The sequence below is a fragment of the Myxocyprinus asiaticus genome, chromosome 8 (genome assembly GCF_019703515.2).
Source record: "Myxocyprinus asiaticus isolate MX2 ecotype Aquarium Trade chromosome 8, UBuf_Myxa_2, whole genome shotgun sequence".
Classification (NCBI taxonomy): Eukaryota; Metazoa; Chordata; class Actinopteri; order Cypriniformes; family Catostomidae; genus Myxocyprinus; species Myxocyprinus asiaticus.
This window is the reverse complement of record NC_059351.1, coordinates 29258188-29279425: the sequence shown is the minus strand read 5'-3', so window position 1 is coordinate 29279425 and position 21238 is coordinate 29258188. Positions and strand designations below refer to the sequence as shown.

General features: G+C 37.9%; 1 protein-coding gene and 1 pseudogene across 1 annotated transcript in view; one reads left to right on the top strand and one right to left on the bottom strand.

Moving 5' to 3' along the window:
- The window catches only part of LOC127444908 (potassium voltage-gated channel subfamily KQT member 5-like), a 204641-nt gene extending 199023 nt beyond the window's left edge, over positions 1–5618 (top strand). Inside the window, exon 14 of the mRNA XM_051704562.1 lies at positions 3126–5618. Within this exon, the coding sequence (XP_051560522.1) occupies positions 3126–4256 (1131 nt within the window). The 3' untranslated portion in view covers positions 4257–5618. The remainder of the gene's footprint in view (positions 1–3125) is intronic.
- Positions 5619–5706: 88 nt separating this feature from the next.
- Positions 5707–21193, bottom strand: LOC127444938 (elongation factor 1-alpha, somatic form-like; annotated as a pseudogene).
- Positions 21194–21238: the final 45 nt, after the last annotated feature.

Sequence of the window (21238 nt, the reverse complement as noted above, 5' to 3'; positions counted from 1 at the left end):
CTAGCGAGCATCTGGCATCAAGATTGGTTTGCAGCGGTAGACCTGAAGGACGTGTACTTCCACGTCTCATAGCATATATCAACCGTCAGGGCGGTCTACGCTCCCGTTGTATGTCACAACTCGCCCGCCGTCTCCTTCTCTGGAGTCAGCAGCACCTCAAGTCGCTGTGAGCCACTCACATCCCGGGTGACCTCAACACTGCAGCAGACGTGGCAGGTTACCCTCAGGGGAGAGTGGAGAATCCACCCTCAGGTGGTCCAGCTGATTTGGAGTCGACTGGGGCATGATGAATTGCGTTTATTCATTTTTTTTAAGCATAATTTTTCATATAATTTATTGTAGTAAATTCAGCACGGCCACGACAGTTAGACCTGTTCGCTTCCCAAGAATCCTCCCACTGCCCACTCTGGTATGCCCTGACCAAGGCACCTCATGGTATAGATGCGCTGGCACACAGCTGGCCCCCTGGACTTCGCAAATATGCGTTTCCCCCAGTGAGCCTATTTGCACAGACTCTGTGCAAGGTCAGGGAGGACGAGGAGCAGGTCGTCCTGGTAGCACTCTACTGGCCCACCCAGACATGGTTCTCGGACCTCACACTCCTTGCAACAGCCCCCCCCACCCGGTGAATTCCCCTGAGGAAGGACCTTCTTTCTCAGGGACAGGGCACCATCTGGCACCAGCGACCAGACCTCTGGAATCTCCATGTCTGGCCCCTGGACGGGACGCGGTAGACTTAAGCGGCATATGTTTTACATTTTCTATAGTCCCATGAATATCAAGGGTTGGTCCCTGACAAGCAAATCTAGTGGTAGACAGGATCACTCAGGCTAGGGCCCCCTCTACGAGGTGCCTGTATGCCTTGAAGTGGCGTCTGTTCACTAAGTGGTGTTCTTCCCGACGCGAAGGCACCCAGAGATGCACAGTCGGATCGGTGCTTTCCTTCCTGCAGGAGAGGTTGGAATGGTGGCTGTCCCCCTCCACCTTGAAGGTGTATGTAGCCGCTATAGCGGCACACCACGACATAGTGTCCTTCTGTGTGGACATTATTTTTTGGCTTTGCAATACACAACACATAATTTAAATTAATTTAAACCAACTGATCTCAGTTCAGAGAACTCTGGTTTGTCAGTAAAGGCTTAAACTTTCGACGTACAGAGTCATTTACAAAACAAAATGCCGCCGAACAGAGCAGAGTTTGTCTTTGGGAGAAATGGCAACATAACTACATCTGGTAAGAAGCCTAATTAAGTTTTTACATTGAAACCTATTTGAGTCAAAAGATTAGAGTCTCTAGTTTCATCCGATATGCCATTTTTAAAATTTGAGTGATTTATTACGAAACGGCACACTGTTAAATACAATGGCCTCTATACTGGACAGTAGTGCTAGTTTTTCATTAGAAATCTTATATTAACTGTGTATTTTCACATTGAGTGATTTTTTTTTTTTTTTTTTTTTTCAGAAGATTTATAATGAGTTGGAATAAAAATAAGTTGCATTTCGAACTGTTCTGAGACCAGTGCAGACATGCAGCACACTGGAGGTTAAGTCATTCGCTAAATAGGGAGCAAGGGAGCATTCTATAGGTTTCCTACAGCTAAATGCATTCACTCATCTGACCAAAAGTTCATTTTCTATCTGCAGATTATGTTTGGACCACTCAACATGTTTGAAATGGTACAATGGTAATCAATACATAGATTCAGAATATATAATGCAACATTTTATTTTAACATGGTTGGCAGTGAATGGATGATGCTGGCTATTACTTTGAATCAGAATTAATTATGCTAATTTGTGATTGGTAAAATGCTTCAGCACTAGCTATCACTTGTTTTTTTGACAGTGCAAAGATTGAGATTTTGTTGTCAAAGTAGAAAAAAAAGAAGAAAAAAAATTTATTTAGAGTTTTTTATTTGTGCTTTTCCCAATACACATTTTTCCAAAGCAGCTTTGCAGAAAATCTGCTGTAATGTCTGTAATGTCTCAAAAATATGAATAACCAACACTCCTGGAAACATATTAAACAATTTGACTTTTTAAATTGCAGCATTACCTTTTTCCCAGTGTCAAAAATGACTCGTTCAATGATCCGTTCTAAAGGATTCATTCTAAACTCCTCCTTTCAGAGAGCATACTCTGCTCTGATTGGTCAGATGTCCCAGTCTGTTGTGATTGGTCTACTGCTTAGTGTAGTGTTTGAGGGTGGGTCAAAGCTGTTCGCGAGCAGCCAATGAAGACCAGAGGTGGGTTTTTTGTTACCAAATTACGTAGGTTAGTATAGGAAGTAAGTCTGGAATTACTAGCGACTCATTTCAGGTGTTCAGAATCGGTCCTTTTGGGAGTCAATAACAAATAACATTTGTTGTGCGCTTTGATTTTTGAAACTTTGCAGACTTTTTTACATTCACAAACAGCTATATAACACATTACATGAAAGGTAATATTTGAAAAACCATAATAGGTGCTCTTTAAAATTTCACAACTTAGTCCCACTGTCCAATATAGTGGAAAACTATTTGCTCTAGAAAAGGTTTTTTGTTTGTTTGATTGTTTGTTTTGCATGTTTATTGGGTGCTACTAGTTACAAATCAAAAAGGGAAATGGAAAATGCACACAGCAGTCACGCTCGGGTCTCAGGAGGTTAAATAATCTTTTGCTGTTCTCAAATATTCACAGACCCCCAAGTTTCCCCTTGTGCCACCCTGGGGGTCTACAGACCCCAGTCTGAAAACCACTGCTCTGGAACACATTCACATTAACTGTACCAGCCTGTTTTTTGTGTGATTTGAGCTAAAAAAGCTACCATTGTTGTCAGATTTTACTGCTCATTAGACATTATTTTTATTTGATGTTATTGAAACACAAAAACACAACACATTAAGTTTTGGAGATTTTGCAGGATTCTTTCCCCATTCAAGAATATCAAAGCTGTACTTGAATGCCCTGTTGCCTTCATAGAAAATAGCTGCCTGTGGACGTTACGAAGATGGTCACTGAATTAACTTAAAAGTTCCTTAGATTTGACATTTATTATTATTATTATTATTATTATTATTATTGATTCTTTGGAGAAATGCTGTGGAAACAAAATTTCTGTATTCTGTATGTCATTTCCACAGGTACAGTCTATCGAATCAAAGCTGGACTCTTTGCTGGACATCTACCGCCAGGTTCTGCATAAGAATTCATCGTCTGCCCTCACTCTCTCGTCTCTTCCTCCCTTTGGAATGGAGGAGACATCAGACTATCAAAGCATCATCCTTAGTAAGGATCTCTCTTGCTCTTCCCAGGTCAGCCAGTCCATCAGCAGCAATCACCCCAGAGCCCTCCAACTCATATTAGCCCCCAGTGAACTCAACCTCAACCAGAACAACTCCACAACATCTTCTCCTGGGCTCAATCCAGCCTCTGTATCACCTTTTAACCCATCCACTTTTCAGGTTCCTTCAACCCCATCCATGGAGTGTCCATCAGCACAAGAGAGTCCATCTCAGATCCTTAGCACCAACAGCCTTCACTCTACTGGGGTTCACTTTCCTTGTGTTGGTCAACTCCCTCCGCCTCCTCCATCCATATCATCTTTTAAACATCAGCTCTCCACTGTACCTTCTCAACCAGGCCTGAACCGCAGCATTGGACCCTGTAGGTCAGACCCAGCTGACTATGCCCAGTCTTGCTTTAGAGGTGTTGGTCTAGACTTTGGGCTGAACTCTAGTATGAGCTGCAAGCTTCAGCAGAGAAGCAGACCCAGTGCTAAAGAGGATAGTTCTTGGAGGAGACATGTAAGTCTGGATGCAGAGATAGAGATGGACCCACTGTCTGCAGTCTCTCCTCTTGCACCAGTTCAAGCCCAATGCAGTGGTGATAGAGGACTAGGGCAGTCTCTCTCAGTTCTGGACCTTATGCAGCCAGTTCTGGAGGGTCTGGATGTGGACAGACATTCTAGTCAGGCTAGTTTCTCCACCAGTGTTAGCAGCAGCCAGGACTCCTCAACTGGGGGCATTGAGATGGGGGTGAGGGGTTGGGGAGAAGCTGATCTCTTCATCAGTGATGGAGACCTGGAGAATTCTACTAAGATGCTTACTCAAGGGTTCAGCTTTCTTTCCCAGCCCACCATTGATGCATCCTTACCTTCTGAGCTGCTTAGAACAAGTACTACAGCTGGTGCAAGCCAAACCATAGCAAGTGGACATACACCCAATACGGTCAGCAATGAGTCTATCAGTATGCCGCATGTTCGGCTAAAATAACGCAATACAACGTGTTACAAACTCTCAGAAAATGCCTCTGATGAAATGAAACTTTGAAATGAAAGCTTATTTTATTGTAGAGGTTTTTGTATTTTTCTTGAGGTCAAACAATATTTGAAACATAATGGGGAAAAGGGACAAATTTTCCTCTTTCTATTTTTTTTATAATTGATCTGTTAGTTTGGTTTATTTAAAACAAGCGGTTCATTTTCGTATAGCTCACCGTACATGACATATCATTGCATGCATTGTTCTATTTCAAATGTACTGTATCATTAATTAACACAAATGTACGGAATGAGATATAATGTGCAACATTTATAAGTCTGACATGGCATGAATTTTGAGTTGGACTGCATGAACATTGCATGTTTCCAGCGCACAGACACCTCAATCAGCAAAAGCCCTGTCCCAAAATTCACATCATGACTAAAAATGAAAAAAGTGTCATAACAACAGAGAGCAGAAATATTTTGCACCTTCTGACTTTATCATGTTTTAATAAAAGGTGGTTTACTTTTCTAATGTAAAAAAAAAATGTGCCAGATACTTTAAAGGAATTTGCTGCTGCTGAAAATTGTACAGTTTTGGTAATGCAAATTAAATGTTGGGAAGAGCACCTCATAGTTGCCATTCTACATCAGTAGCTGTTTTTTTTTTAAAACAAAAGGAATGATTCACCTTAAAATGAACATTTTGTCATAATTTACTCAGCCTTGGGATGGTCCAAACCCATATTACTATTTTTCTGCAGAACACAAAGGAGATAATTTAATGATAAATTAATCCAGTCCTGTTGGTTGAATTCAATAATAAAAAAAAAAAAAATCTTAAAATTAAAATCAAATCATTGATAAACTCTCTAAGCTGAATCCAATATGGCGTTGAATACCAAACTTCATTGGTTCTTTGATGTCTTGTGACCAAGCATCATGACATCACATTGAATTCAGCACTGTTAAATAGTTTAGCAATGATTTGAGAGTGAAAAATGACTTACATTTCAGTCTGTTCATCATTTACAAAGTGATCGTATGCCTTCAGAAGACTGGGAATATAATGCATGAACTACTTACTGTATATGACAGTTTTGGATGCTTTATTAAGTTTTAAAATGAGTCATTGTCTACTGCCATTGTATTGAATTAATTCAACATTCTGAGCATTACAATCTTTGGTTTCGTAAGAATTCTTAAATATAAATCACAAATACATGTAATGACTTTTTGTATTGTATTAAGTAATTTGAGTGTGTTAAAGGGATAGTTCACCAAAAATTTAAATTCTCATGATTTTTTCACCCTCCTGGTATCCCAGATGTGTATGACTTTCTTTCTTCTGCAGAACACAAATTAAGATATTTAGAAGAATATTTAAGCTCTGTAGGTCCATACAATGCAAGTGAATGGGTTTCAACATTTTGAAGCACCAAAATCCAAATAAAGGGAGCATAAAAGTAATCCATTTGACACCAGTGGTTCAATCCATGTGTTCAGACACAATATGATAGGTGTGGGTGAGGAAAAATATCAGTATTTAAGTTAAGTTAAATATTTGTATCATAAATTCTCCTTCCTTCCCAGTAGGGGGCGATATGCACAAAGAATGTGAATCACCAAAAACAAGGAGAATGTGAAAGTGGATATTGACTCAACAGGGAGGAGAATTTATAGTAAAAAATTACTTAAATATTGGTCTATTTCTTACCTACACCTATCACCTCAGAAGATATGGATTTAACCACCATCGTCTGACCAAAAGTTCAGAGTGTCATCTGGAGTACTTTTATATTACCCTTATGTGGATTTTGGAGCTTCAAAATGTTGGAACCCATTCACTTGCATTGTATGGATCTTCTGAGCTGAGAAATTCTCCTAAAAATCTTTTATGTGTGTTCAGCAGAAGAGAGAAAGTCATAAACATCTGGGATGACATGAGGGTGAGTAAATAATGAGAGAATTTTCATTTTTGGGTGAACTTACCCTTTAATTCTGAGGGCACATCCACCAGCACTGAATATTTGCCTTAGATTTCTCAAATATTATAAAACCTATATTAACAATTATATAATAAAATAGTAATAAGCAATCTTCAAAGCTCTTTACAACTTTGCAATTCCTTGTGCAGTCATTTAGAAGCAGGCATCAGAGTTCAGATGTATTTTATTGTTGGTTATGAACCGATATACACTGGATACTGGAGATTCATATTCCCTTAAAAGTAAATGGCTACTGATGTAGAACATAGCTCATGCTTGTTCAGAGCGCTGTCGGGGTAGACAGTAAAGTGCGCTAGCTACTTCAGCTTCATGCGTATAGCCAGAAAAAGACACGCAAAACTCAAACGTTCACATTTAAAGCTATGTCACGACACATCAAATAAGAACAGACAAACAAAAAATCTCATAGGCAGTGGGTTAGATGCTGGAACAGTTAGTTACTATTGCAAGCAAGTTGACACCCAATATTAGTAAGGTGGATGGTCAGGGTTGGATACAGAGGTTAAGCAGTTGCACACAAGCTGAGGATACAGGAAATACAAAGCTTACTCCACACTTTCTCTATTTGCTATTTTAAGGTACTTATAACAACAATAGAACAAATACAACAAGAACAGAACATACAATTAAACATGAATATACTTGTACATTTTATCACTTCTGTAATCATAGTCAAAGCAGGCATGAGTTTTACTTTTCCTTCTTCTGCTTTTGCGATGCATTGTGATGATTAACCAAGCTTTGTCTATGGAGTTGAAAAGAGGAGGGTTGATGTGGCTGACCCAAGTGTTCGCAGCCCAGCACAACATTCATTTGATCTTCTGGGCCTTTTGGGCGGATTTAGTGACCTTGCCGGAGGTCGGGGTCTTCTTCTCCACCCCCTTAATGACACCAACTGCTATGGTCTGACGCACATCACGCACTGCAAAGCGTCCTGGGAAATGACAATTCTGACCATCAGAAAAACAGAACTTTGTTACGAATTATTATAAATGATGATAAAGTTATTTAGTGCCAGCTCATGGAAAGTCAGCTCTTTGTCCCCTTTGAAAATTCTAAAACGAACTGGGTAAGAAAGGTAAAGCTAGTTATGAGAAAAGATTTAGAATCATTTATTTGAACATGTCACTTAATTTGATATTTGGTATCCAATTAAATGAAATCCATACATTTTTAAGTGTCGTTTAAGTGACCAAATATGTTTTTGGGCCACTGTATTTGCTAATAGAGTGTTGTTCGCTGTGTTTGGTAATCCAGCAACTAAAGGAATGCATAACCTTTAGTAACCGACATATACAACTGAAGATGTGGCCCTTACCAAGATGAGGATACTCAGAGAAGCTCTCCACACACATTGGTTTGCCTGGTATCATATCTACAATAGCAGCATCCCCAGACTTCAGGGACTTGTGGTTGTCTTCCAGCTTCTTCCCTGAGCGACAGTCAATCTTCTACTTTATCTCGGCAAACTTGCAGGCAATGTGAGCTATGTGGCAGTCTAGCACAGGGGCATAACCAGCACTGATCTGACCTGGATGGTTCAGAATGATCACCTGAACAGAAAGTGGAACAGGCTGTAATGATGAACACCCTTAGAATAAAAGACACAGATCTCATTTGTTAGACCACAATTGGGGATATTCAGAACACCCTCCAGGTAAATATAATATTTTTTCTCAATTATACATGTTTTACCCCTAAAGAAATGAATAGGATTTTATTTTATTTATTTTTTTTAATGATGTGCTCTCACATGAGATGAAGAGATGTTACATATAGTGGGTGGCCTAATAGGGGGAGACATTTAAGATCACATGACCATCTGAATATTACTATTTTTATCTCTGTAGCCCATATTTTTGGACACTTCCACTCACAAAAAAAAAAAAAAAAAAAAATCCTGGCTGACTCTGAATTGAAACTATATTGATCACCCTGCGGGGAATATCGACAAAAATATATAGGGAATATAAGAATATATCCAGGTGTGTGTGTGTGTGTGTGCGTATATATATATATATATATATATATATATATATATATATATATATATATATATATATACAGCACTGTGCAAAAGTTTTAGGCACTTGTGAAAAATGTTGCATAGCGAGGATGTCTTCAAAAATAATGACATAAATAATGACAAAAATGTTCATTTATCACTTAATGTCATACAAAGTCCAGTAAACATAAAAAAAAGCTAAATCAATATTCGGTGTGACCACCTTTGCCTTTGAAACGGACACAGTTTTTCTTGGTTGTTGGCAGATAGGATGTTCCAAGTTTCTTGGAGAATTCGCCACAGTCTCAATTGCTTCTGTCTCTTTATGTAATCTCAGACTGACACAATGTTCAGTGGGGGGCTTTGTGGGGGCCATGACATCTGTTGCAGGACTCCCTGTTCTTCTATTCTAATCTTTTCTATTTGCAAAAGTAATGTTTGGGAGTCTAACATTTATATTTCCTATTGACACACTAAAGCTGAAGATATAAATAACCATTTTAAGACAAATGCTTTTGTGAAACATCTTATGTGCCTAAGACATTTGCACAGTACTGTATAGATATATAAATTACTCTATTTTTTTTTGTTTTTTTTTTTGGTGTTGCTTCTCTCATATCACAAGGTGTAGGCAGGGTTGGAGAGTAACAGCATACATGTAACGGGATTACATATTTAAAATACAAAATATAAGTAACTGTATTCCACTACAGTTACAATTTAAATCATTGGTATTTAGAATACAGTTACATTCAAAATGTATTTTGATTACTGAAGAGATTACTTTGCATTTTATTGTCATTTGTTTAATTTAATATTTAGTCCTTTCAGATGGAAAACATTTATACATATAAATGATGCGATCCAAAGTGCATTTGAACAGCGGTGAAACATTTTCTTATGATGTGTTACATTCATACGAGCAGACAGAGAAGTAAGTTTGATGTAAGTTTGGAGCACAAAAAATAGAAATAAACCTTGTGTAAACTGTCAGTTTTACGCTAAGCTAAAATGCTATTTCTAGCCATTTTACATGCATGTTACCAGGCACGATCATATTTTTTTATCAAGAAAATTCACGTTCGATCATAATAAATTTGTTTCTAGTAAGACCTTTGATATTTGGGCAAAAACTGTATTCTTGATAATAATTTTTGTATTGTTTTCCTGTAAAAATATCTAAAAATACTTACAACAAGATCAATTGATTTTTCTTGTTTTAGAAACAACATTGCATAAGATATTTAGGTTTTTCAGAGAATGTATTTTTAACATGTGTATTTTGTCTCTCTGTACTGGCAGAGTTTTTATAGTCAAAATAAGTGCTGAAGAAGTACCAGTACTGAAGAAGTAATCCAAAGTATTTAGAATACGTTACTGACCTTGAGTAATCTAACGGAATACGTTACAAATTACATTTTACAGCATGTATTCTGTAATCTGTAGAGGAATACATTTCAAAAGTAACCCTCCCAACCCTGGGTGTAAGTAAGTTTAGGATGACTGCAATAACAACTAGTAACATAAACAAACAATGACTGAGTGCACCTTTAAGTGTCAAAACTGGTGTTATTGTCGTATACAGTTTGACAGCTGTGTTTTAATTCAGAATTATATTTTTTTCCTTCTAGAATCATGTTTATCAAACCTAATCAGTCTTCAAACTAATAGCTGCTTATATTGTACTTTATACAATATACTCTAAGTCTGCGGTATAAAACTATATATAACAGTTAGTTCCCATCCTTGTGTGGTGACAGCAAGAAGACAAATGACATTCCAAAGCCCTTTGATCCACTACAGTAACCTGGAGGTGATTAGGTTTCTAATTTTATAATGCCTTACATAAGCAAATGCCTTTTGCCATCAGATAAGACTGAAAAGACACCTTTTGGGAAGACAAAGAGACCTGCAGAGGAGCTTACCCCTCATCACTGGATACCCATTTGTTCACTTCCTGACTCTCAAGCCTAAGACCTAGGTGTGAATGACCACAGGATGCCTCAGGACCATAAAACTGGTTCTCTGGAGCAACTTAAAGATATGCTCCAAAAGAGGACAAATCTTCACATACAGAATTTTACTCCTAAAACTGCATCACAACATCTCCATATCCATTCAGAGAATGGTATAAGCTTACCACAACAGTTCACAAATATGTAGCTGTTAATGCATAAATGTATGCAATGTTGAAAGTTCAACCTTTCAGCACCATTTTTGGACTCTATACCTTCTTTGGACAAGGCCAAGAGTATTTTGGAAGTGGTTTGGAAAATAAACAATGCATGAGTAAAACCTTCAAGACACTTTTCTAAATGTTAACTTTAAACTATGTAAACAAGAGACAGAAGGTTGGGCCACACTGTGTGTGCCATCTCTGATTTCAACAGCCAATCAGGACACTGAAACAGGAAGGTGCCAAACTGGAATCTTCTCCTCATCAGGAAGTTATAAAGCATCCTTACAGCAGCCACACCTTTGTCCTGAGTCCCCATCCAGAGGGTTGATAACAGGACACACTTCTATAACTCTGAAGGAGACTGTAACAGATCACTAAGTTCTACTCTATGAGACAATAGCAACGGAAAGTTTGTAGTCATTCTCATACTCGGGAGAAACAACAGAGACAACAAACAACAAGGTTAAGCTCTAGCAAGCAAACCTTTTTGATTTGATTTGATACGTAAATATCACTTTCCAAACCTATTTCCAGAGACCTTGGCATTAGTGTTTGTAATTAGTGTATACTATCAGTTTATGTTTTTCTAATGTTCTTTAGATTGCAAAATCTGTGTACCAAATGTTTTACAAATTTACCTTAGAGTCATTTGTTTAACTAGAGATAAGAACTTCACCTTAATAGTTTACAAAGAAACAGCAGTTTATCTGTCCAGAAGATAACCAATATTCTGCCACAGCTTTATCCAACTCAACCACTTGCATCTTTTCATCCTATGAACTTTCTTCCCCATTTGTAGTATTTTTCTTGCATATTAGTACCATTTAGTAGCTGTTAGTTTTCTTGTTTATCTTTTTGTAAATAAAATTAATTTTATTACAACTGTGTCTTCTTTGTGTTGATGATACAGAAGGGCTCTAAAGGTTAGCTTGAATCTCACAAATCCTTCAGATTAATCAGATGACCAACTCCCTCCAATTTACATATTTCTAATTTATTGAACGGTCCATTTGGATTATTCTTATACTGTTAAAGTGAAATTCTTTAGCTGGTGCCCCGAGGATGGAGGGAGGGGCCATCTGACATTCAGAAACACAAACACATAAACACCTATAGTGACATGTGATCAAAATTCACCACATACTTTGGTGTCATGTGCCTTGTGTACATTTTAATTGGTGCCTAAGAGTGATTATCACTACACTTGAATTTGAGATGTTTCAAGGATGCAGATCCTGTATTAACAGAACTGGGATGCTTCACTGTTTGTGTCACTCCACTTGTCTGTGTTTGCAGCTTTCCTATTAGTAGTGGGGATTTTGATTCCTCATTCATTTTGATTTCATTCACTATGGTAGGTAGCAACAAATAAGCATCTTTTATGTTATGACTGGGTCATTGAATTATTGACAACTAATTTGTTAAAAAGTTGATCACCACCAAAACAATGGAAGTGAACGAGAACGATTCATTCACTAAAAAGATTTGTTCAAAAACACTGATTCGTTTCCGAATGAAACACTACTAGTTCAAAACCAGACTATGTGAGCAGTGTAGAAAGCATTGTTGTGCTAGATGCTTTAATATTTTTTCTTTGGGAACTATTTTTGCTAGTGGAGAAGACATTTTTTAATTATCTGGCAAAGTTACTTAATATTATTTACTTGATAGTTTAACTGTTGTATAAAAGCACACTTGCAATGTGCTGTTGGTTTGAACATCAGCAGGGTTGTGATTACCTGTGGCTGAATGATACCAATGATAATATATATATATATATATACAGGTGCATCTCAATAAATTAGAATGTCGTGGGAAAGTTCATTTATTTCAGTAATTCAACTCAAATTGTGAAACTCGTGTATTAAATAAATTCAATGCACACAGACTAAGTAGTTTAAGTCTTTGGTTCTTTTAATTGTGATGATTTTGGCTCACATTTAACAAAAACCCACCAATTCACTATCTCAACAAATTAGAATATGGTGACATGCCAATCAGCTAATCAACTCAAAACACCTGCAAAGGTTTCCTGAGCCTTCAAAATGGTCTCTCAGTTTGGTTCACTAGGCTACACAATCATGGGGAAGACTGCTGATCTGACAGTTGTCCAGAAGACAATCATTGACACCCTTCACAAGGAGGGTAAGCCACAAACATTCATTGCCAAAGAAGCTGGCTGTTCACAGAGTGCTGTATCCAAGCATGTTAACAGAAAGTTGAGTGGAAGGAAAAAGTGTGGAAGAAAAAGATGCACAACCAACCGAGAGAACCGCAGCCTTATGATTGTCAAGCAAAATCGATTCAAGAATTTGGGTGAACTTCACAAGGAATGGACTGAGGCTGGGGTCAAGGCATCAAGAGCCACCACACACAGACATGTCAAGGAATTTGGCTACAGTTGTCGTATTCCTCTTGTTAAGCCACTCCTGAACCACAGACAATGTCAGAGGCGTCTTACCTGGGCTAAGGAGAAGAAGAACTGGACTGTTGCCCAGTGTTCCAAAGTCCTCTTTTCAGATGAGAGCAAGTTTTGTATTCCATTTGGAAACCAAGGTCCTAGAGTCTGGAGGAAGGGTGGAGAAGCTCATAGCCCAAGTTGCTTGAAGTCCAGTGTTAAGTTTCCACAGTCTGTGATGATTTGGGGTGCAATGTCATCTGCTGGTGTTGGTCCATTGTGTTTTTTGAAAACCAAAGTCACGGCACCCGTTTACCAAGAAATTTTGGAGCACTTCATGCTTCCTTCTGCTGACCAGCTTTTTAAAGATGCTGATTTCATTTTCCAGCAGGATTTGGCACCTGCCCACACTGCCAAAAGCACCAAAAGTTGGTTAAATGACCATGGTGTTGGTGTGCTTGACTGGCCAGCAAACTCACCAGACATGAACCCCATAGAGAATCTATGGGGTATTGTCAAGAGGAAAATGAGAAACAAGAGACCAAAAAATGCAGATGAGCTGAAGGCCACTGTCAAAGAAACCTGGGCTTCCATACCACCTCAGCAGTGCCACAAACTGATCACCTCCATGCCACGCCGAATTGAGGCAGTAATTAAAGCAAAAGGAGCCCCTACCAAGTATTGAGTACATATACAGTTAATGAACATACTTTCCAGAAGGCCAACAATTCACTAAAAATGTTTTTTTTATTGGTCTTATGATGTATTCTAATTTTTTGAGATAGTGAATTGGTGGGTTTTTATTAAATGTGAGCCAAAATCATCACAATTAAAAGAACCAAAGACTTAAACTACTTCAGTCTGTGTGCATTGAATTGATTTAATACACGAGTTTCACAATTTGAGTTGAATTACTGAAATAAATGAACTTTTCCACGACATTCTAATTTATTGAGATGCACCTGTATATATATATATATATATATATATATATAAAATAAAAACAGCTTGTGTGATACTGCTTAAATAACATCAGAACAACATTATCCATTCCCCTTACCTGAGCGGTGAAACTTGCCGCCTCCTGTGGAGGATCATTCTTGCTGTCACCTGCAACATTCCCACATCGGATATTTTTAACTGAGACATTCTTTATGTTAAATCCCACGTTACCGCCAGGCAGAGCTTTAGATAGAGCCTCATGGTGCATCTCCACATATTTCACCTCAGTGGTCACATTCACTGGGGCAAAAGTAACAACTAGACCAGGTTTCAGAATGCCTGTCTCAACACGTCCCACAGGCACAGTACCAATGCCTAAACAGTGAAAAAAAGAGAGCACAAAAGCTGAAAAAGCCGCCCTGTTATTAGACACTTTGGCTGCATTTACACTGCAAGGCTTTTTTTATTTTGTCGTATCCGATTTTTTGTCACGCCTGTTTACAATCAATGAAGACATGACTCCTATCTGATATCTGTGTTTACATTAATCTCCTGCCCTAACTTGAATGATTCTCGCTTTCACTTATAAGTGCCACTGCGCACCCTCAGTGTTTGATTGGCCTTGTGCTATTTAATATTTTTGAAAGTAGGCAAAATTGCATGCAACAGCAATTAATTAGGCAAAAAAAGGTAAAAGGGACTTTTCACTGCTGCCTTGGTAAACACGGCTTTAATTATTTCAACATCGGTCAGATGAGAAGTGTTGCCAACAGTGGCAAATTCTCAGGGCCAGCAAAGCCTTCTCTGCTGGCCTAACATGCCAAATAAATAAATATTTTTCATCCTTTCATTCTCAATCACCTTTTTGCCTATGTATTTTTAATCGCTTTCCACTCTTAATTAATCTACAAACAAATAGAGAAAAAGTTTATCCAGTCAGAATTTATTCCTTGATGCTTACAAGCGAAGCCTGACAACTGTTTCACAAATCACATGCCCAAAGCCAAGCTCATTAGCAGAAGTAGCACGTGAGTTTGAGCTCCACCCCCTTAGGCCTTCAGAATTTCCACAGAATCACTCAACAGAGCAAATGGATGGGCAACTAAAGTCAGATTGTCAGATTCATCAGCCAATCAGATTGATTAGTTTGTTCTTGGTGGTGTGATCTTTAGGATATGTCTCAGTGGAAGCCTTCTAGCTGGCCTTGAGTGATGCAATCACGCTTTAAGTGACGTAATTTGAAAGCGAAGAGCGCAAGATCTTGCTGAGGAGTCGACTGTCATTACTGCCGCTATCGCCATTGAGAAAGAGATCCTTACAGATTTAAAAACACGAGATGTTCTGCATGACCATGCGATTGCTTAATTTATTAAACAGGAAAGGAGGACTGATTTTCACTTCAAGTAAACTGTTGAGTGCTTTTTGATTTGTTATAGCAACATCAGGAGTTTTCTAAGTGTAAGTTAGGCTGCTTGTGCATTCAGTGTTGGATCATGTTTTGAAAAGTAGTGCTGCGTTCCATTCAGCTCGGAAAGTCAGATTTTACAACTTCCTTCCAGGAAAAGTGCAATGGAATGCATCTTGAAGTCAGAATTACAACTTGTAGGCTCATGCAGAAATTCTCAACTCAACCGAGATGCAGGGGCATGATGTCACACAAACATGTCGACACTCAGGGAGATATACAAAGTAAGTGATAAACGTTCACTTTATTAAGTAATATCGATAAATGAGTTTGTTTCCACATTACGTTATTAAAGCTTGTTTAACAAACGCCTGCAGAAACAGGTGTATAAAACATTATAATCTCTTTTGATAATCGTACACCTGAAGCACAAATGCAAGCGCTGCAGCACTGTTTATTAGTTGATTGTTTATGAGGGTTGCTAGGAGACATCTCTAATGAGAGTCAAACACCTGCTAAGCTAACGGGAGCATTGCAGTTTTGTTTCTTAAATGTCATCTTCAGAATATTGGGGAATGGAATGCATTTATGGTCGGAGATATCAAGTAGGAATATTCCACATCCAACTTGAATGGAACGCAGCATAACCGTGTACCCTGACGAAACGAAATGTATTGCAAGCAACATTTAAATCGCAAATATTATTAGATAGATTTTTCCAGGTATTATAGACCTCCTTGCTAGATTCATATGAAAAATTATGATTTTTGAATGTCTGTTCGGGAGACATTCATTTCACAAACAGTCATGCTGCAGCTAAAATTAAGCTTTCTTGAGCATTAAGTGTCGTTTCAAATTCTGGCTTTCGTGCGTGGATGTGTTTTTAAAATGTCAATTGGTATTACTAGTTAGCTGCGACATAATGTATGATGCCCAAAGGCATAGGGTGTCTTATTCATTGTGAAACTGAGTTTTCTTAATGGCATGAATCACACTGAAGGTCTAGACTTTTAATGCACGGCCCGCCACTGGTTGCTAAAGCATATATTTGGACAGGATTAGTTTTCCGGACATATGACTGTAAAGTAATTATTACTGCAGACATCTGTAATATTTTCCGTCAATTCACATGCAATTCATAAGCAATGTCTTTAAAAATCACATAGATGGGTGTGTCTACAGCATTTACACACCGCTGTCACGAGTAACTGACCTATTAGAAAATGTTCCGAAACACGGGGCTCAACACAATTTCCCGCACTCACTCTGCTCAAATCATAATCAAAAACTGCTCATTTCTCTTTTACATGGGTAAATATTTAATATTTAAAGGGCTCAAGTGCTGAAAAATGCAGATTTACAGGCTTTTGTCAATTCGCACTGTATTAATATTACCAGCGGTTATTTTACAGCCGTTTTAAAGTAGGTGATCCCCTTGTAATTTTTATCGGTGAGGGGACGCACAGTCTGGAAAAAGTCCTGGGAAAATTACTGACATGACCAATTTGCGTGGGATTAAAATTACTGAGAAGCTCTGGTAGTTATTACATTAGCCCCCATCCCCATATAAAACTAATTCCGTCCGAATAGTGCTAGAAGTCAGGAGTGGTGGTCCACACGTTTGATGATAGGGAGTGGGCACAAAATTTCCACCTCAACAAGAGAAGCTTTGAGTTTTGTGCGAGCGCCTACAGGCACATCTGCTTCATAAGCAGTTAAGAAAAGCCAAGGGGAATCGGATATACGTGTTTAGACATAGGTCAGATGTCCAGATATCTGATATGTATCTGATTTAAAACCACATTTGGAAGTGACTCAGATCGGATGCGAAAAAAATCAGATTTTGGAATAAATGAATCATGGCTGACTGTAAATAGAATAGAATTCCTATAATGGCATCAGTAACTGAAAACTACTGTGTTTGAATGATGCAGCATCCAGGCCACTAGGTGTCAGTATCCTAGATAACACAACAAAAACTGAGTGTACATTTAAAGATGTTGTGTGCTTAAGGTGTAGGTTTAAGACAGGATTATCTGTTTGTATCAACCAGTGGCAGATGGGGAAGTGCTAGGGAAATCTTTTTTATATTATTTTAGCAGTTCCATTTGGTGACCCTAGTGGCAAAAAAATTATACCTTTAATGTAAAAAAGGTTAGCTATTCTATACATATTGTTTTAAAGCTAGTTTTATAAAATGTCTGTTCTTCTGATTGACTGTCCTCACACCTCCAAACTTGTAGACATCCTGTAGTGGGAGGCAGAGCAGGTTGTCCCAGAGGCAGAGCCAACCTTACGAGTGATCTTCCAGCCACTGAACCAGGTCATCTACAGAGACAATAGATTATTACTGTTAATGTACTGATTTCTGTAGTTTGGCACCTTTTAGGAGCCACATTGGAGTCTATGACAATCATTTATATATGGATATGCATAACAACATAATGCTCACAATATTTAATCTCTTAAAGGTATAGTTTACCCAAAAATGAAAATTCTCTCATTTACTCACCCTCATGCCATCCCAGATGTTTATGATTTCTTTCATCTGCTGAACACAAACAAAGATTTTTAGAATTTTTCAGCTCTGTAGGTCCATTCGGTGCAAGTGAATGGGTGCAAAAATGTTGAAGCTCCAAAATCCACATAAGTTAGCATAAAAGTACTCCAGTGGTTACATTTTTTTACTATAAATTCTCCTCCCTGCTCAGTTAATCTCCATTTCACTTTCACATTCTCCTTCTTCTGTTTTTGTTTATTCACATTTGTCGTGCATATCGCCCCCCTACTGGGCAGCGAGGAGAATTTATGATAAAAAATGACTTCAGTATTGATCTTTTTTCACCCACACCTACCATATCATGTCTGAAAACATGAATTTAACCACTGGAGTAATATGGATTACTTTTATGCTCCCTTTATGTGTATTTTGGAGCTTCAAAATTTTGGCACCCATTCACTTGCATTGTGAGGACCTACAGAGCTGAAATATTCTTCTAAAAATCTTAATTTGTGTTCTGCAGAAGAAAGAAAGTCAAACACATCTGGGATGCCATTCAAATCATGAGAGAATTTTCATTTTTGGGTGAACAATTTCTTTAAAAATAGTAAAAACAAATTGGTGCAGTTAATACACAATATTACATGTATAAGGACACGTCTATTAATATCTGTAAGGTGTACGGCTGTAGCTAATATGAAACTAACATTTGGGCTGGCCTCCAGCATGTTATCCCCATTCCATCCAGAGATTGGTACAAATGCTACTGTATCTGGGTTGTAGCCAATCTTCTTGATATAAGTGCTTACTTCCTTGTTTGATGCCCAGGGTGTATGTCAGCAAGGCATGCTCACGGGTTTGCCCATTCTTTGAGATACCAGCCTCAAATTCACCAATGCCAGCAGCCACAAAACACGGTGCAGTCTGCCTGTACCAAAAGAACTGTCATTTGCATTGTTAAAACGAAAGAATAAAACTTTCTGTTTAGCTCTGTTAAGATGTCTCATATAAATACCTGTGAGGTGCCAGTTATCATATTTTTAATGAAGTCTCTGTGTCCTGGAGCATCAATGATGGTGACATAGTACTTGCTGGTCTCAAACTTCAACAGGGAGATATCGATGGTGATGCCTCTCTCACTCTCAGCCTTCAGCTTGTCCAGGACCCAAGCATACTTAAAGGAACCCTTTCCCATCTATTAAAGAAGAAAAGAATTTGCAACTGAATTTCTTAAACAAATTGTCTCCAGCACAGAGAGGATGTTACAGAAATTCATATAAATTAACTTCCTTAGACCTCAGACCAGAGGCCAAGCTGCACAACAGACAATATGTTCAAGAAGACATTCCATATCTTTAAAGGGATAGTTCACCCAAAAATAAAAATTCACTCATCATTTACTCACCCTCATGCCAACCCAGATGTGTATAACTTCTTTCTTCTGCACAACACAAATTATGATTTTTAGAAGAATATTTCAGCTCTGTAGTTCCATACAATGAAATTGAATATGTGCCAAAATTTTGACGCTCCACAAAGCACTTAAAGGCATTATAAAAGTAATCCATATGACTCCAGTGTTTTAATCAATATTTTCAGAAGTGATATGATAAGTGTATGTGAGAAACAGATCAATATTTAAGTCCTTTTTTACTTGAAATTCTTCTCCCTGCCTAGTAGGGGCGATATGCATGAAGAATGTGAATCACCAAAAACACAAGACGAATGTGAAAGTGATCTGTTTCTCACCCACACCTATCGGTTCTGAAGATATTGATTTAACCACTGAAGTCTTATGGATTACTTCAATGCTGACTTATATGATTTTTGGAGCTTAAATATTTTGGCACCCATTCACTTGCATTGTATGGACCAAAAGAGCTGCAAATTTTTCAAAAAATCTTCATTTGAGTTCAGCAGATGAAAGAAAGTCATACACTGGGATGGCATAAGTGTGAGTACATGATGAGAGAATTTTCATTTTTGGGTGAACGATCCCCTTATGTAGGTCTTTTTTTTTTCAACAGTGAGGATTTTAATCATTTAATATTTAATATATATAATAATTTATATATATTTGTTTTACATTTTAATAAAATTAATCATTAACTTCAAAACAAAGTTACATGATAGCAAAAATTTAGCAATATCTAATTGTCATTTACTCCTATACCTCTGCAGCTTCCTTCTCAAACTTTTCAATGGTCCTTTTGTCGATGCCTCCACACTTGTAAATGAGGTGACCAGTGGTGGTGGACTTCTCTGAGTCCACGTGGCCAATGACCACGATGTTGATATGGAGCTTCTCCTTCCCCATCACTGAACTCTCACTGGGTTACAGTCAGGCTATACAATGGCAAACAGGAGATGGAATAATTCAACATACAAATAAGTTATTCATGGTGTAATTGTACTGTGACAACCATATTGTTTATATAGCAGCACTGTTAAGAATTTTTTTTTATTTTTTTTTGAGAAAATTTAGTACTTGTCTCCCTGAATTTCAACAGGTCTATGGCCTTATTTATATGTTTACAACTTTTGGCTGTAAGAAGTTTCGGTGAATTTTATTGGCATACTAAAAGAAAACATATGGACTTTCATATGATGTGCTCTATACTATACCTCATCATAACAGGAAACAATCAATCTCAGTTTATATTTTTATGGCCGTAATATAGAATAATGATGAAAGTCATATGTGTCCTTTGTCACTGAAAGGAATCCACATTAAACAGGTAAGGATACATTATCATTAACCTCTAAAATATCTACAAATTATGAATGATAGAATCCCCATTAACAGTATTTTAATTTAATTTTACTTTGGACTATTGGCCTAATTTATTTGAATTTTGGCAATAAATTTCAACTAATGTCACGATATCATTGAACGCTTGCCATGTCTTTCGTATATGTGCTGTTGGGTTACATGAAACTGCACAGACTACCTGCCCTATGCGGCAAAACTAGTCAATTAAATAAAACGACTAAATTGTTGATGTTTTCTATTTGTTTAGACAATTTCAATAATTTGTCCATTTCAATAATAATCCGCATTTATTCCTATGTGCTGCTCATGATGAATACTGAACAAATGTGACGTGATTATATTATAATGCCATGATGCATGAATGAACAGCAACCACAGTGGCCTGAGCTGCAATGATATCAAAGCATGACTGTCTGCTTGCCGAAGAACAGAGATGACAATGAAGAATATGAGGAGATAAAAGTGGTTTCCACCTCATATTCTTTCAGTTGCATAAGCGCCATGTTCCGTATTATTCGCTTACTGGAAATACAAACCCTGCCGAGCAAAATACCGGGCATCATGCATATTGTAAACATAAAAGATAGAGAATATTTCTTTCTCAGGTGTCCAACCTTGGAGAGAGGTCCTTGGAGGCAAGGACAACAGGAGCGAGAGTCGCGACGCTACTCCGTTGTCAGAGACTGCTGTGTCGGGTGCCGCTTATAGCTGCGTTCACACGGCCAGCGACTTTGTGGCTTGGTGTCGCTAGATTCTGTGATCGGTGTCGCTAATGGGCGTT